The following is a 16,582-nucleotide window of genomic DNA, read 5'->3' as shown; positions in this document are numbered from 1 at the left end:
CTCGAGACAGTCATACATAAGCAGCTGTTCTTTGAAATCCTCTATACCGGAATACTATAGGCCTGAGAGATGTAGCTGATATCTTATAGGTAACTGAGTCAACATCATAGCTAAAAACTCTTCATCTCATCTCAAACTCTGAACAGTCCCGGTCCCCTCTAGTCCTGATCAGCGGGACTCTACTGTAATCAGAAAGTTTGGCTAATGTAAGACGCCGTCAAAAAGCAAGTCTTATACTGGAACAGGAAAGTGGCAGGAGCGCAGGACTCACCTCGAGCTGACGCTTGATGTTGGACTTGTCGACGAGCGAGTGCAGCACGTTGAGGACGCACAGCACGTACCACACCTTGTTGTTGTTGATGACCTCCATCTCATCGGGCATCTTCTGGAGGCGTGCGCGGAACTGCGAGAACGACTGGAACTGGTACACGAACTCGTCGATCAGCTCCCACAGCCACTGGTCCGGCAGCTCCAGCAGCACCGGCTTGTCCGCGTCTGCGGGCACGGACCCGACCGCTGGCGACATGGGCGTTACGACGATGAAGGTGCCACAGCGTGACAGGGCACACGGACCGAGGAACGAGACTCAAACTTCCAGCAGTACTATCAAGCATTGGATATGCTGGTATATATTACGTAAACATTAGGATAGGTACACACGAGCTCTCGCAGCATATAAAATACCTCGGCCATTGCTTGCCGTTAGTTACCCACAGCTGGTAGTTACACATAGTAATTTCAGAAACATTCAGGTGGATATAAGACTAGATATTTATTGATGCAGATTGCAGATACAATTACTATTTCTGCAATATTAAAACAACAGGGTGTTCATCCAAATTTGTAGTAAATTTTTTTGACTTCCTAAACCAAATTTATAGATTTACATACCTGACTTGATGTTTTTTTTAAACACTTTTACCTATTTTTCCATTTTATGAAAGAAATACATAAATTCTACTCTCCACCATCCTCTATAGCTTGCCCAGTTCAAACAGAAAATTACATGACCCATTTTATAGTGTGTATGACTAGGAAAAAAAAAACGAACTCCTTTTGAAAATAATTGCTTTCAACAATCTGGATGATGACAGACTGGAGCATCATGATATTTTTTCCCCTCATATGACTATCACTGGGGAATTTCCATGACTTTTCCAGAATTTAAAGTAAATTTCCTGACATTCTCTAACCAATTCCAACTTCCCTGACTTCCCAGAATGTATAAACCCTGAAAAATAATCAAATAGCTGATATGCTTATGTAAGCAATTACGCGGGATGATCGGACCATGTTATGTGGTCGGTTACCGGTGGGAAACAGCGGAGCAGAGAGAAGTGGCACGTCTGCTCTGGCGTCACTGGCGGTCGGAAGATGAATGGAACACTTCAGGCTCATGGGAAGAGCATAGCTCCTGGATGACATCAGTACGTTTCAGGTAACACTAACACTTTGAACCCTTACCAAGTGTTCTTTCAGTCAAGAAGGGGTTGAAACACGAAATGTCTTGCTCTATTATGTTGTCAAAAGGAACAACTATCGATAAAGACTGAGCATACAAGCTGCGGCCAACATTAACCAGTTTATTCACTAATAGAACTGGCAGTTGGTGCATTATCTAATATATTTAAAAAAAAAAAAAAACCTCCTGTCAGTGTGTGGTATTGCAAGACCCCTGCATTTCCCAACTTTGCAGAGTATTTTAAGACAAGATGCTTTTAAGTAAAGTGGTATAACAGCTGATTATATAAGTTTAAGGTCATTGTGAACTAGTTTTGTATTTGATTTTTATCATTTGAAAGATTTTTGGAAAAATTGTGATAATTTATTATTTTTATTTAGAATAGACTTTTAAAAACGTTTTTACTGATTGACATTATGTCGGTTAGGTTGTTATTTATGTAAGTGTGACTTTCAATATTTTATTTCAGTTAAATGTTATTTTTATAACGATAATTTTACATTTTTCATGGTGTGTTTGGAACGTTTCTAGAATAAGAGCAGGTGGTTTCTGTGAAAGAAAGAAACATAGATGCACGGTGCCGAAATGATAAGACTATAAAATCCTTTGTTACTGTGGGAAAGCTCTCTGATTGGGGAAGCACAGAGAAGTAATTGTAAGAAAAGTATTTGTAGCCAAACGGAAGGCAGCTTTTTTTGGAAAAGTCCCCAGATGGTAAATTTTTTTGTGCTTTTTGTATTGTGCTTTGTCTCTGTCAGTCATTCAAGTTTCAAGTATTGTACTGAAAGGATGCGCATAGGCAGCGACTTATAGAATAATAAAAAAAGTGCTTAATGGCAGATAGCTTCAAGTCTGGGTTAGGGGCCATGCTGCTATTGTTTTAACAACTTTTCTTCAAGTTTTGGAAGTATTAACTAGAGCTTTTTAGGCTCCAGACTGAGGCATAGGCCTGGGTGGTCTGTTGGTCCAACAGGACGTTAGTTTCCATTTTCTTCAGTACCTAGTAGCAGATGACAGGTTGCTAGGGATAATCTTTCATTGTGGCACAGGACTGTGAATATTGATCGGCAACAGAAAATGAGCGTTTCCCCTCTCCCCCCTCCCTTTTGAACAAATCGTTTGACCTGTAAATTTCCGATATGAGAAGAATAAAATTAAAAATTCAGTTCAAAATCCTTTATTGACACTCAACCAGTAACAGTTTTAAAATAATTTAATAATCATTAAAATACTTTCACACCCAAATACCTGCAATAGTTGTCAATATAATTTGTGAGTGTTCTTCTGTATGTGTAAGTGCACATTGTTACAAGTGTGTGTGTCCAACTTGCATTAGTAATTACATTACTAGTTAAATTAAACTTTTTTTTGTGTCAAATTTATACTTAACCTTCATAATTTTACCAAATGGAGTGATTGTGGGAATACAATGTCACTATTTAGAACAGCTGATTTTTAACACTTCTGTTAGCAAATCATAAGCCAATGAAGGCTTTGTGCCCAGAAAAAGAGAATCTGCATGATCATATTAATCTGTGTGAAAAACCGGATGTGTTTATGTTGAATTTTGTGGACTTGCAGACGAGAAACTCTTCTATGTTCAGATTATACAACTGCTCCTCAAAGTAACACTGTTTGATTTGCACAGTTTAGAAGTAATGAGTCAATAAATTTCAGCATTATTTTAAGTAGCACTGTCATAGATTCAAAGTAGCACTCTTCCATCCACGTGAATTTTTATTTCTGAACGCGCGTGTATGTAGCATTTTAACACAAAGCAACAAAATAGTATTACAAATCAACAAGTAATAGTTCACCCTATCCGATGGCTATTCGTTTCCTTCATTGCCTATTTCCTTTAGCCCAATCAACTTAGTATGGTAGTTTATACTACGGAGAAACATCTCCGACGCCCCGTGTTATGCCAATATTTATCATATTACGCAATCCCAAATTTTGGTGAGAAAGACCAAATAAATTCAAATCTAGTTTACCTCATACCAACCAGAATACGTTAAGAGCAAGTCACGTGGTTAGCAATTCGTGGGAGATATGCTTTTAGTACACAATAGAGTAGGGAATTATATTTAACAGGTTGTATATATACTTTCCTGTAAATAGAAAATTTTATGTTTAAGCTTCTTTAACCTTATTAGAATTAAAATTATTAATAATATATATTAATAACATAATTTGGTTAGCTCAGAAATGTTGTTAACACCTACTTGGTATGAAGATATTATGGCCAAGGCCTATGATGTAAACAAGGTGAGTATTGATATATTTTTTACATTTTAATTTAATGTTAGCATATTTATTTTTGAAAAGTAATGCAAACAATTATTTACATGTAATTTAAATGTATTTATACATACATATAATAATACATAAATACTGTAAATTTATTTTAACAGAAGTGTCTTGATTAAAATAGTAGTCAGGAAACACATTTTCGGTGTTTTGAAACAAATTATTTTGATTAACACATACAATCTTTGGGGGGGGGGGGGGGTTGTTATCTCATTACATTAGCACTGTTTTGACTAGTGCTCTAAATTCTTGGAAAGAATTTCAGTTTCTTCAAAGGGTGGATGTCACCACCCACATACTACCTCAATTCACGCCCTTCAAATTCAGCATGTTGGAGCTTAGAAACCAACACATCCCAAATGCTGCAATATGTTTATGTGTAAAGAGTATCTCCCTAAGTTTATAATGTGAAGGAAACAATTACATATCTTTAAATGCACAATTTTTTCCCTGGGTAAGCACTGTAATTTTGGCATGCACTGTTGTAAAGATACAGGTTTAAGCAAAATTTTATATAACTTTTTTTTTTTTATAATATGTTATCACATAAATCACTTTTAAGGCATTAACTAAACTAGCTAAAACAAACACTAAAGTTAAGCCCAATATATGGGGAAATAATTATTTTTCGTTCCTTATAAAAATAAATAGCCTAAAAAATACATCAAGAATATTAATGATTTGCCCTGTTATATTAATATATGGTACATATAATTTTAATTAGATATTAGTGCTTAGTCATTACAATGGTTACTCACCAATAATTTACTTACTTCATAAATTACAAGATCAGCAACAGCTATAAAACTTAGCATTATGACAAAAAATATGTAGGTCCTATGTAATTGAAATATTTTTTAAGGCTAACAAATTCTAATTAATTTATCCAAATTCATTTTAAACACTATCGAAAATTATACTTTAATATGCATTAAATTTTATCCATAATTTAGTTTTTTTTATTGTTTCCAGCAAAACGTTATTTCAAGTAATGATAGGTCCAAACATGATTTGCAATGACTCCAAAAATAGGCATGACTTCATAAAATTTATACCACAAAAATTTTTATTTCCTCGCCTTTATATAGTAGAAGTTAAATTCCAAAGCAATTTTAACTTCAATATTTTATTTTAATCTGTCTACAAAATTTATTTAATTTAAAATTAAGCAATTTGATAGGAACCTATTTACTTAGAAAAAAAATTATAAGTTAAAAATATTGCTTAATGAAAACAAAAACAAAGGCCACAAATATTTGTGGTGATATTGAACCCATAACTCACTTAAGATGTAGTTGAAGAGGTCACAGTAGTTGTAGAAAGAGTTGTACCTCTGCTCCAAAGTCGGCCCACCAGGAATACGTGCGTAGATGTGGCGGAAGTATAACTCTTTGTACAAGATGAGGAACATCTGTACAAAGCAACATTTTAAGTTTTTTTTTTTAGATGTCTCAAAGATATATTTAAGTGTACAAATTATGACAGTAACAACAAAAATGCTTCGTTCAACATATTCCTGACGTTAACAAAAATCAAATTTTTTTTTATTAACTGGCGGTTTTGTTGAACTTACCGGATCATTGTCGACCAAGTGAGCGATCTCTGTGTCATCTGGCCACGGCCGCTTGTCGAAATACTGCTCCGTCAACTTTGGAAACCTTCAAATAAACGGAAAATTTTACTGCGACACTTAGGCTACAAGGACAGAAACACTTAAAGGGTTTATCCAGTCAGAGGTGTACTTGTGTCAGTGAGGTGAGATGATAGTTGTGATGTTCACTGGTGCTTAAAGCAAAAGGCTTATCATCGTGCATAGGGCAACTATGAGATTCTAGTGGTAACAGTAATAATATATGGCAGAGAAATGAAGATAAAGGTGTAATGCTAGTCCTTAGAAGTGTTTTCTAGAATTTTTACCAGGTGTTTCACGCCTGAAAATTCTTGGGAAAAAAAGTTATACAGACAAAATATAGTTTGAAAACTAAAACTGGAAAAAGAACTTCTCATCCACCCTCAGAATATTCTTAAATGCTTTTTGTTAACATACACCACTCAGATATCTTGAGCAAATTATCAAATCACATGTGTATTCTGAAGCTCTGCACACTGTATGTAAGCCTGTGTATCCAGGTAGGCAGAACCCTTGATTTGAAGTTTTACAAGCTGCCTCTCTTGTACAAAATCTACCTTGTATGCGATGACACTCATCACTTACGTATTTTCGTACAAGTTCTGGATCTCGAATATCAGCCCCTCGCTGACGCAGTTACGAAAGTACGTGATGAACTTCTTGACCATGTCTGGTATTTTGTAGAACTGGCGGTCGTAGTCCGCATCGCCGTGGTTTTCCTGGCCTTCCTCTGGTGGGGCACCATAGCCGTAGTCGTACCCTCCACCTCCACCCCCTCCCCCTCCTCCTGTGCCTCCTCCTCCAGCGTACCCCTAGGAACAGATTGCCAACTGTCAGCTTTGCAGAGAGGCAGCTTCCAGCCTGCCAAATGTTCAGACACATACTATTTCAACAACTTCGGCTTGGTTTTATGACCTTCGTTTGAACCTAAGGCTCAAAATCTAATTGCCAGATAGCTCTCATTTCTCGTCTCACAACCTCCAATGAACTTCTGACTCTGAGATACACCCTCGGTTAAAGTTTACTGTTGCTGGTTAACCTGGAGCTAACAAGCAGCAGATAAAAAAATGGAGATATATCAGGCAAGGTTAGTTGTTGACAGTGATGGTGAAGATACCTATTTGGGAAATTCCAAAGGAGTTTAACACAGGATTCGATAAACTAATTTAATACTACATAAAAATGCTTCTTTCAGTTTGCTTAAAAATTACTGCAAACGAATGTCATTTTCAAATTACTTGTAATTGCTTGTAAATTAACTCCCAGAACTATGGAAGGAATATACATGCACATTTATTCATAATACAGTAAAACTATTTCTGGATTTAAATGCACTTCAAACGACTCCAGACATGAGTCAATTTCGCTCGATTACAAAATAATTGGAAAATAAAGGTACCTAATACTTTTTTCCCCTCCTATTTTACAAACCTATACTATCTTCCTGCCATGCAAGTATGTAACATGTGTTGATAATATCATTGAAAAGAAATTGGCACACAAATGAAACTCACACCATTGAAATGAAAATCACCATGTAGTTTCTTTAGGCAGGTTCTACATGAATGGATTATTTAAGGCGATTGGTGCACGGTAAAAAACGGTCACAGGCCCGAAAACAATGAATTTTGTATCATATGACCACTAAAGAGTCTAGATGCCTATGTGGGTGACCGTTACTATGTAGGGAGGTCAGGAGCTTAGTTCCAGCTCGTCAGTGGCGAGATGGCCTTCATACGGGAAGGGTGTCGCTGGTGGTCGCTCTGCGGCCTGCCATCTAGCGGGAACTAACAAAACCTCGAAGGTTGTATCTCGCTCTCCCTCTAACATACAGCCGATAAGGTTCTATCGTGCCCGGAGGAGGGAAAGGTTTATCAGGGTTCTGTTTCACTCATCCTTCGCCATGGGGAGGCAGAATGGATTATTTGTCCGCAACTGCGCAGACGTCATGTGGCCACTCCCGCACTCTTCTCACTCAACTCGCTCATTCTCTCTCACTATTTCAATAAATCTTTTCAAATCTTCAACATCAATACTTTAAACCATTGCGCTTCCTACGGATTAATTATATTTCATGCAAGTGCCCGAATTCAGCTGCAAAAAAATAAAACGCGTAGTCAATTTTTTTTCTTCAAAAACCTTCCCAAACACTGTGTGTTAAAAAACATTCTGAAAGCCCATTTTTCTAGATAAATGGAAATCCTAAATCACCTACGCCACAAGGAAACATTGTGCTTTAATATTATGTAAAGAAAACACCTCTTAGTTTTATAGTTATGTAAAGGTGGTGTGATATGTTTTAGATGTCGCACCATCTTATCATCCATGTAGAAGAGTTACCCGAAAAGCTAACAAGACTATTGCCATGGAAATTGAAATATGGTTAAGGAAATATTTTTCAAATGTTTGTAAACAGTAAACAACATATAAAAAATCTTATAACTGTAAAATTAAAATACAAACAACCCTATAGCAAATATAATTTCAATATGAAAAAGTCTACAATAATGTTTACAAGAAACGAAATTGCAATAGCAATACAAAAATATCGCAATTTTGTTACATTGTTAATATATATATTATTTTTAATAAAGGCAATAAAAATGACATACTCAATATTTGGAATACAATAAATACCTTAAGCCCTACATAATTGCTGCGATATTCACAATAAATGCTTTTCTTAAAAATAGTAATTAAAAACATCGTAAATAAATTATGAACATACATATAATGGTGAAGGAAAGTGGACACTATCACACTGAAAAATCTTAGAGGGTAGTTTTTCTCATCTTATTTCTTTCTTTGCGTTTTTGGTCTTGTTCGTTAAAATATTTCATGTTCAAATACTTGATACGCATATACGTTCTTGTCCTGACAAAACAGTATATAACTGCTTCTGGATATTTATTTTCAGTAGTTCCGCAAATAATTTTAGTCAGTGATTCAAAAATCCGCTCTTTTTTGCACAAATTGTTGCCATGAATATTATCAAAACACATTTCAGCGATCTTTATTAATTCAAAAAATTCATTAGTGGGACATTTTAAGTTACCCTTTGATTGTACATGTATCCAGCTATCGTCCTCCGAATTGAAATCCGTAGTGCCAAGGTCAGGATATTTATTTCTGAAACGGTGTGCTATATAGCCAGAAACATATTTCAGCCCTTCAAGAGAAATTTCGTCACTTGAAAGGGGCCTGGCCTCTAAATCTAAGTCTATTTCTTCCATGTCAGCAAGATCTATTTCATTTAAAGGTGATTTCTCTTGAAATATATTTGTAAAATACATTTCCTTGCACAAAAGTAGTTCTGTAATTTCATTCTGATAAGCACTGTCCTGTTCCATTTCATTTGACAAAAAATCACTTACGAAACACATTTCGTCTGTCTTCTCATCCGTGTTTTTCCGTTCAGCAAAAACTGCTGCAGAATGTTTTCACAATATGTAGTTTATAATTCTGTATTTAAAGTAAATGGGCGACAGATGCGTATTTTATTACATGCTTTATATTAGCTTCACCTGTATGTTTGTTTGTCTGTCTGTCCGTCTGTAACTCTTTCGAATAAGTGTGAGTGGCTCATCACTGTAAAATGTCCCACTAATTTCATCACGTTCGTTAGCCGAGCGGTCTAAGGCGCGCGACTTCTGAGACGTCAGTTTTCGGATTCAACGATCGTGGGTTCTACTCCCGGCCACGCCGGAAAAAAAAATGTTTTTTTTTCTGGTAAATTCTAAGAATATATCCATACATCTAACTGTAAATGATTCGGAGAGACTTTACCATTTCTTTGTGACGTTGCAACTCCAAATAGTTATCTCAGATGGTAATAGGTAGTGTCGGTAACTCATTTCCCTATGATAATTATACATAAATATAGTTTAAAAAACTAAAAAAACATGCTTTTAAGGAATATCAAACTAAAAAGTTAAAAATAAATATAGTTTAAAAAACTAAAGAAACATGCTTTTAAAGATTATCAAACAAAAAAGTTAAAAATAATTTTAAAATTTAATTTATGACAATAGTATATAAGCAATACTAGTATAAATGAGAAAAAAGCATGGGGCGCTTAATATACAAAAAATATGGCACAAAGCGCCTCAAGCTTTTTTTCTCATTTATACTAGTATTGCTTATATACTATTGTCATAAATTAAATTTTAAAATTATTTTTAACTTTTTAGTTTGATAATCTTTAAAAGCATGTTTCTTTAGTTTTTTAAACTATATTTATTGATTTTCCATACCTCTAATATACGGACAGAGAAAAAACCACTCTAACACATCTTAGTTCAGTTTAACTGTTAACAAATATTTAGGTTAACAGGTCCTATACATATTTCCGAATGTTTTACTGACTGAGTTATACTGGACATTAATTAAATTGATAGCTAATATTTATACTTTTAAACGAAATTTTGAATTTATCATTTTATTTAAACTCTAATGCGTTAAAAAGTGTAACGCAACACTACACACAGGTAGTGATGTCTAGTGCACTGCCCTATGCACATTAGTTAACAAAAAAATAAAATGAAATATTAATTACTGATAAATAATACCTTGATGTCGTGATACAAGTAACACATGCTTATCTGATATTTATCTCAATTAGAATGCAAAATAGGAAGATAAAATAACTAACTGATTTTAAGACTGATTTATTACTTACACAGTACAGTGCATTTTGAAGACAAATGGGTCTTAAGAAGCGAAAATCGTACTCGATTAAAGGATGGTATGAGGTTCGGTATATTAAGGTTTCCCTCAAAGTAACGGTTTCAGAATGCTTTTAAGATATTAGTTACATCCCAACATAAGTTTAAAACATTTCTCTTAAGAGTGTGCTTCGTAGCATTAAAAAATGTGCCTTAATTATTTTGCAAATTTATCATTGTTATGGTGACGATGTCAGGGGTTTTCATAATTTTTTTTTAGAAATATAGTACATTATTAGCAACTACGTTAAGAACTGTTATTTTATTCACACAGAGAAAAGAAATACAAAATGCTAAAATTTGGCGTTTGTCTTTTTATATACTATATAGGTTTGTTATTATATGTGTGTTGTAACATGTATAAAAATGTTAAATATATTCAACAATATTTGGTAATTATATATATTAAAAAACTTTTATGTACGCGACTTGAAACTACGTGAAAGGTTTTCAGTCTATAAAGGCCTATTCTATGATTTTTTTAAAATTATTAATTCTTATGCAAACAATTAATAAAATTGGAAGTTTCTTACATTGTCAGTATATGCATAGCATTACAGTTATTCCAAACAATTCTCTACCAGTGTTTACCTAAGGTTTGCATGTTACGTTGGTTCTTCTACTAATACACGTATATTACAAGAGGTTTGTAATAGATTAAATGAGGTAAGTAAGAATTCGTTTTTATAAACGATGTGTATGAAATTATAAATTTTGAGATGTATAATAACAAAAAGAAGTGCGTTCCGAAGACATATGTCGGTAGTGTTACCCACTGAAACATTATTCCCACTTCAAATCTCTGTAAAAATAAAAGTATGGGATTGAATGCATCAAAAGGGGTATATAAATAAAATTTGAGGCTTCTTCCTTATTTCATACGCTAGTGTCCCCCACTTACAATTGCAAACAAAAAATTTTCCTCGATGTTGTAATTTACTCTGCGTAATCACAAAAAATGTTGGCAGTAAATAAGTATTTAATTTTTAAAAATGAAAGGATTCATGTATCGAAAAAAATATTAAAGCGATGTGGGGAAAAATGTTTATAGATACTCCAGTAAAATTTTCAGTTTGATTGTTTTGATAGTTTCGGAGCTGTTGCGAGTTTAGTTTGGAGGATTCTCGGCCGCGCGAGGCGAGTTTGGCTCTTTTTCATTTTCTTTCAGCGTAGGAAGCCGATACCTGGCTTCACCTCGCATCCTCTGCTGGTCTTCCCTTGTGCTCTCCAGATGTATTACTGTATATTAGCTCCATGAGCGCGACCTTGACAGAGCCTCCTCTCTCGTCATCCCTCTACACCCCATTCTTCCTCCTCCCTACCCGCAGGCTGCGGCCCGCCGGCCGGAGCTCCGCCGGACTACCTGGTTCCGACAAGCGCCGCCCTCAGCGCCACGTCGCGGGGACATTCTTCCCGGCGGCGAGAGTTTTACACGCAGCACTAGAACTGTCACTCCAGAGGTCATGTTTTGAGTCGGATCGTATCAAAAACAAAAGGATATGAAAATATATACATAACTCAATAGTGTTCTGCCAATTATGTTTTCATTTTCATTTGAATTTATTCTTTAAATCGCTCCTGAAGTAGTCCAGCAGTGATCAATGTAAATTGTCAATATTAAACTGTAATTTTGACGATGAAAATTTTTTCTTCTTACTTATGTGCAGAAACCTATTCGTACACTCGTTTCTTGAACTATACTTAAGTTTAACATAATTATGTGTTTTCTAAATAATTCTTGCTTGGAATAAAAATTAATGCATTTAAAATGACATAACTCAGTAAAAAAAAGTTTATTAAAAATATCCTAGGTATATTATGTCTTAAAAAGAAGCATCAAAAATAAATATGTACAGTTAAATTAGTTTTGTCGTAATATTTTCCATACACCAATCGCCTTAAGCAATAATATGACAGAAAAGAATAGTTGTTCTGTTATAGAAATTATTTTCTCTTTATGTATTTATAACCTAACAGATTTTGTGCTCTGAAATACAAGAGTATCATTAAAAAAAAAAAAAAAAGACACAGTTATGCATCTTAATTGTAATTTTATTGTTTAATGAAAAGAAAGATGTTAAAGCAGTTTTTTTTATATATTTCATTTGATGTAATTCTGTAGCCAAATAAAGTTTAAATTTTTTTTGTTGCAGCCGTTATAGTTATGATTTAAAATTCACAATATTGCATAAAATTCAAACTAACAGCTGACTATCAGACAACAGAAGAAAGATGTTTTGAAACACTTAAAAAACAAAAGAAAGCAAAGTCTAGTTCATTTTACTACCAACACATCCAATATTATACCACACACTTATTCAGACAAAGTTTGCTAACCTACAGCTAAATATGAATCCTAAAATACCATTCTTTTTCAACTGGAGGTTAGCTTAACTCTAGGTTGGCTATCCTTCAAATTTAATGGAGGTCGTAAAACCGGCCATTAGAAATTAAAATGAGTAGTTGTGAAAAAACTATTTTCATAAAATGGTGGCAAATGAAAACTTTAGTTTCTCTTTTGAATAAAAAAAAGAAAAAAAGAATCAACTATAATAATAATAATAATAATAATTGATTTCCCTCTTTTTACACTTTGTTAACAATACTCACTTAATTAACCAGGAACAACAAAGTTAATTTTTAATCATGCTAAAATTAATACTTTGTTATTTATATGTGGCACTGAAATAATTCAATAGTTTTTGCTTAACGTTAAATGATTTTATATTATGCTGTTTTGTTTATCTAATCACATAATTTTCACCATTTCCATGTATGGATGGAAAGCTTGAAATTCAAAAATTTTCCAAATAATCCTGAAAGCTTGTTTTTAGACCTTGACTTTGGAGAATGTGCAACTGAACACATTTCAAGAACGCTAATTACAGATATTTTTAAATTTACACAGATCTAATATATATTATTTATATTAGTTCTTACCAAGTTGTGTTCTCACTGTATTTACTTAATACTATTTTATGGAAACTTTTCAAGTATAAATTTATAATTATTTAATTTTTTTTTGGTTTTAACTTCATCTGATTTCATAAAATATGACAACACCACAATTCTTCAAATTTAGGAATGATTAGTAGGAAAAGTTAGTAGGAATGGTTTTACACTACATTTAATGTTACTAACCTAAAATAACCAACAATAAAAACCGTTAACTACTTGAAATATCACAATGCAGTATTGAAGAATGATTAGAAATGATGTCAGAAAGTAAAAAAAAATTTTGGTTTGGTAATTCTAAAGGAGAGCCACATTTACATAAAAATTATAATATATTCCGAAATGATTAATTTTACTCCCAGGAATGTTTTTCAATCATTATTCAAGAGGGTGATGTGATACTTCAAGTAGTTTTATGGAGTTTTTATGTTAGATTAGGAACGTAAAAATAGCATAAAATTGTGACAATGGTTGGTTAGGTAAGAGACTTTTAAATCACTTTAAAACTGTGAGAACAGTTGGTTAAGTTACGGTACCACATTAGATATACTTTAAAATTATGTAAACAGTTGGTTAGCTACATTAAAAATACATTTAAATAGTAAACATGGTTGGTAATTCCTAAACAATCATTCCAACAATTAAAAAGTATTTTTAATGTAGCTTATCTAACTTAACCAACCACCCACACTATTTTTAAGTATTTTAAATACCTCTAAGTTAACCAACTATTTACAATTTTACTATTATAAAATATTTTTAACATAACCCTAGACAACCTAAGCTTTACGACCAAACTCACAATACCTATCTCAGTATTTGATAAAGGGTAAATATGTAGTGTAGCGGTATTTGCGAAAATAAATGTTAAAAATCAGAAAATACTTTTATTATATGCTCTTTCACTTCCTCTTTTCATTAAACCCGGCGGAGATAAGAAATTCCAAATACTTTAGGAGATATAAAATTTTTTAATTTTCCTGGTTGGGCGATATTTGTTAAAAAAATTTTAAAAATTCAGAAAATACTTTTATTCTATGCTTTTTAACTTCCTCTTTTCATTAAACCCAGCGGAGATAAGAAATTCCAAATACTTTAGGAGATATTGAATGTTTTAATTTTCATCACAATACCTGTGCATTCAAGCGGCATTCATGCGGCATTCAACATTGTTTCTTGTTTACGAGTATGAATTTTTTTTTTTCGCGATGTAGGTGAACGACTACATCATTTTCTACTAATGGCAAAGGAATTGTACCCGCCTCTAACTTAGGTGAGTTTTTAACATTTCAAATTTTAATGTTTTGTTATTTGGATATTGTTGCGCAAGTAATAAGTAAAAAAAAATTACGCGAGTTCCTACTGTTCATCTATTGTCCCGGTTTGTTTGGTCAGGTCAGTTACATAATAAATACTTTAAAACTAAACAACCATTAAAATTAATAAACATTATTTTGATGTCCGCTTAGTTTGAAAGTATTTATAATGTAACTAACCTGACCTATTCGAACATTTTAATTAATTAGGCATTCACGAACACAAGGCAAAATAAAAGAAATGGCTTCGGTCGAATGATAGCACAGGTCTTGTATTGCAAAATAAGAACGGCGATATCTCCTCAAGTATTTGGAATTTCGTATCTCCGCCAGGTTTAATGAAAAGAGGAAGTGAAAAAGCATATAATAAAAGTACTTTTGGATTTTTAACATATTTTTTCCGCAAATACTGCTACACTACATATTTACCGAAATAAGTAACCTAACCTCACCGCTCGTTAAAACTGTAAAAATACTAGTTAAAGAACTTGCAGTATCACAACATTCTGTTGGACAATGATTGCAAAACATGTCAAGAGGTAAACAAACAAAAAAATTGGCGTTTTATTTAGAAAAGTGACTCTCCTTCTGAATTACCTATGTTTTTTTTTCCCCTGAAGCATCCCTCTCCAAGATAATTACTGCTAACCAAACTTCCCTGCCATTAAAATGGTTAAATACTTTAAATATCACAATGCCATTTTACAGCATGATAAAAAATGTGAGAAAGTATAAATATTGCATTTTTGGAATTTTTTTTTATTTTCAGATGCTTTCCTTTTTCAGATAAATACTATGATATTTGTAATTGTAGCTGCATTCGGCTGGATTCACAAATGAAAAAAAAATAACAGTAACAGTAGGTCGTGCCCACAAGATTTGACAGCCATGTTTTTCAACCTGCTGATTCACAATAGCAGATACGATGGTCCTGTGCATAGGAGACAGGTCATTTATATAACCCTTATTTAATTACATATTGAAAAAATATGCTAACAAATTGCTGGTCAGATGTCACACGATAATCATTTGGCAGTTAATATACCTAGTTACATACTAACACTGCCAACAGATGTCGGATACATCCCGAAATTTAATTGGCTGAAATTAACAGTACAATTTCAATTGTGAACCGATTTCGTACAGGTCGTGTGCACAGTAGCGCGTATGAACTGCTACGCACTGCTTATGTTTTTAAATTGAGAACCCAGCCATAGGTTAGGAGTGCAAGGATTATATGAAACCGTTTGGCCACGTGATAAAATAGACATTAAAACAGGTGCAATAACGAATACAAAGTAAGTACAAAGCATTAAAAAAACACCAGTATATAATTTACAAAAGAGAAAGCCAAATTTAACCAACACCAATCAGTTTCAACAAATTTATAGCAGTAATTGGTTTTCACTAAAAATTATAAATTATTCATGTAACTTAAAAAATAACTAAAAGCTTCAAAATTACCTGGTCTACATAATCATCATTCCCATACATTCTCCTCTTTTTCACACAATATATCCAGATACTTTACTGCAATATGCAACGTGCTAACCAAAATTATCCAACTCCCACCCCTTCAACGAAATGCTCCAATCAAAACAAAACCACAAACAAGTAGAAGACGACAAAGAGCATAATATAATCTAGAAGACTAAGAGAAAGTGGTAATATCTCAAGTTTCTTTAAATAGAAGGTAAAATCCCGAAAGACGCCATCATGGTTTTAAACCGTATTTAGGTATTAACTACAATTTGTCATTCATTTTCGAAATTTAGGTTTGCGAAAGTTAATAATACAATTAAGAGGAATGTCTGAAGTTTAAAGTGAATGGCTGCTTTAATTAGTTTCAGTGCAGTAAAATGCAGTGGATCTATACAGTCTATACTGACAGGTGTAAGGCTGGTATAATTGCATAATATGCGCAGGGGTTAGATACATAAATAAATGAAGAGCATCTATGTATGTTTAAAGTCACCAAACATCCGACTAAGCTCGTGCATCAAATACACATTGCACAGTTGACCGATCAAAATGAAATGAAGATTCAGAGAAATATTAGGTAGTAGCAAACATAACTTGACCGGTACAAACATTTCCTAGCTTTTCGTAGCACCAGGACTGTCGCACTCAGGATCGGACTGGGCCGGAAGGGCCCGGGTGGCTGAGCTCAAGCCCGGGGCCCGAG

The 16,582-nt window shown here is 33.6% G+C and overlaps 1 protein-coding gene across 2 annotated transcripts in view; it reads right to left on the bottom strand.

Annotated features, from left to right (window-relative positions):
* Positions 1-16,121, bottom strand: part of LOC134533724 (eukaryotic translation initiation factor 3 subunit L) — a 45,606-nt gene extending 29,485 nt beyond the window's left edge. Inside the window, exons 1-5 of one of the 2 annotated variants that reach the window (XM_063371309.1) lie at positions 15,862-16,121; positions 5,988-6,214; positions 5,346-5,430; positions 5,057-5,183; positions 272-495 (exon numbers count right to left, since the gene is read on the bottom strand). In XM_063371309.1, the coding sequence (XP_063227379.1) occupies positions 272-495; positions 5,057-5,183; positions 5,346-5,430; positions 5,988-6,214; positions 15,862-15,891 (693 nt within the window). In that variant the 5' untranslated portion in view covers positions 15,892-16,121. The remainder of the gene's footprint in view (positions 1-271; positions 496-5,056; positions 5,184-5,345; positions 5,431-5,987; positions 6,215-15,861) is intronic. The other variant, XM_063371310.1, reaches the window with a different exon arrangement.
* Between the last annotated feature and the right edge of the window lie 461 nt (positions 16,122-16,582).

Source organism: Bacillus rossius, chromosome 7 (assembly GCF_032445375.1).
Source record: "Bacillus rossius redtenbacheri isolate Brsri chromosome 7, Brsri_v3, whole genome shotgun sequence".
Taxonomy (NCBI): Eukaryota; Metazoa; Arthropoda; class Insecta; order Phasmatodea; family Bacillidae; genus Bacillus; species Bacillus rossius.
Note: the sequence above shows the minus strand (reverse complement) of the source record. Positions and strands in the feature narration are given on the sequence as shown.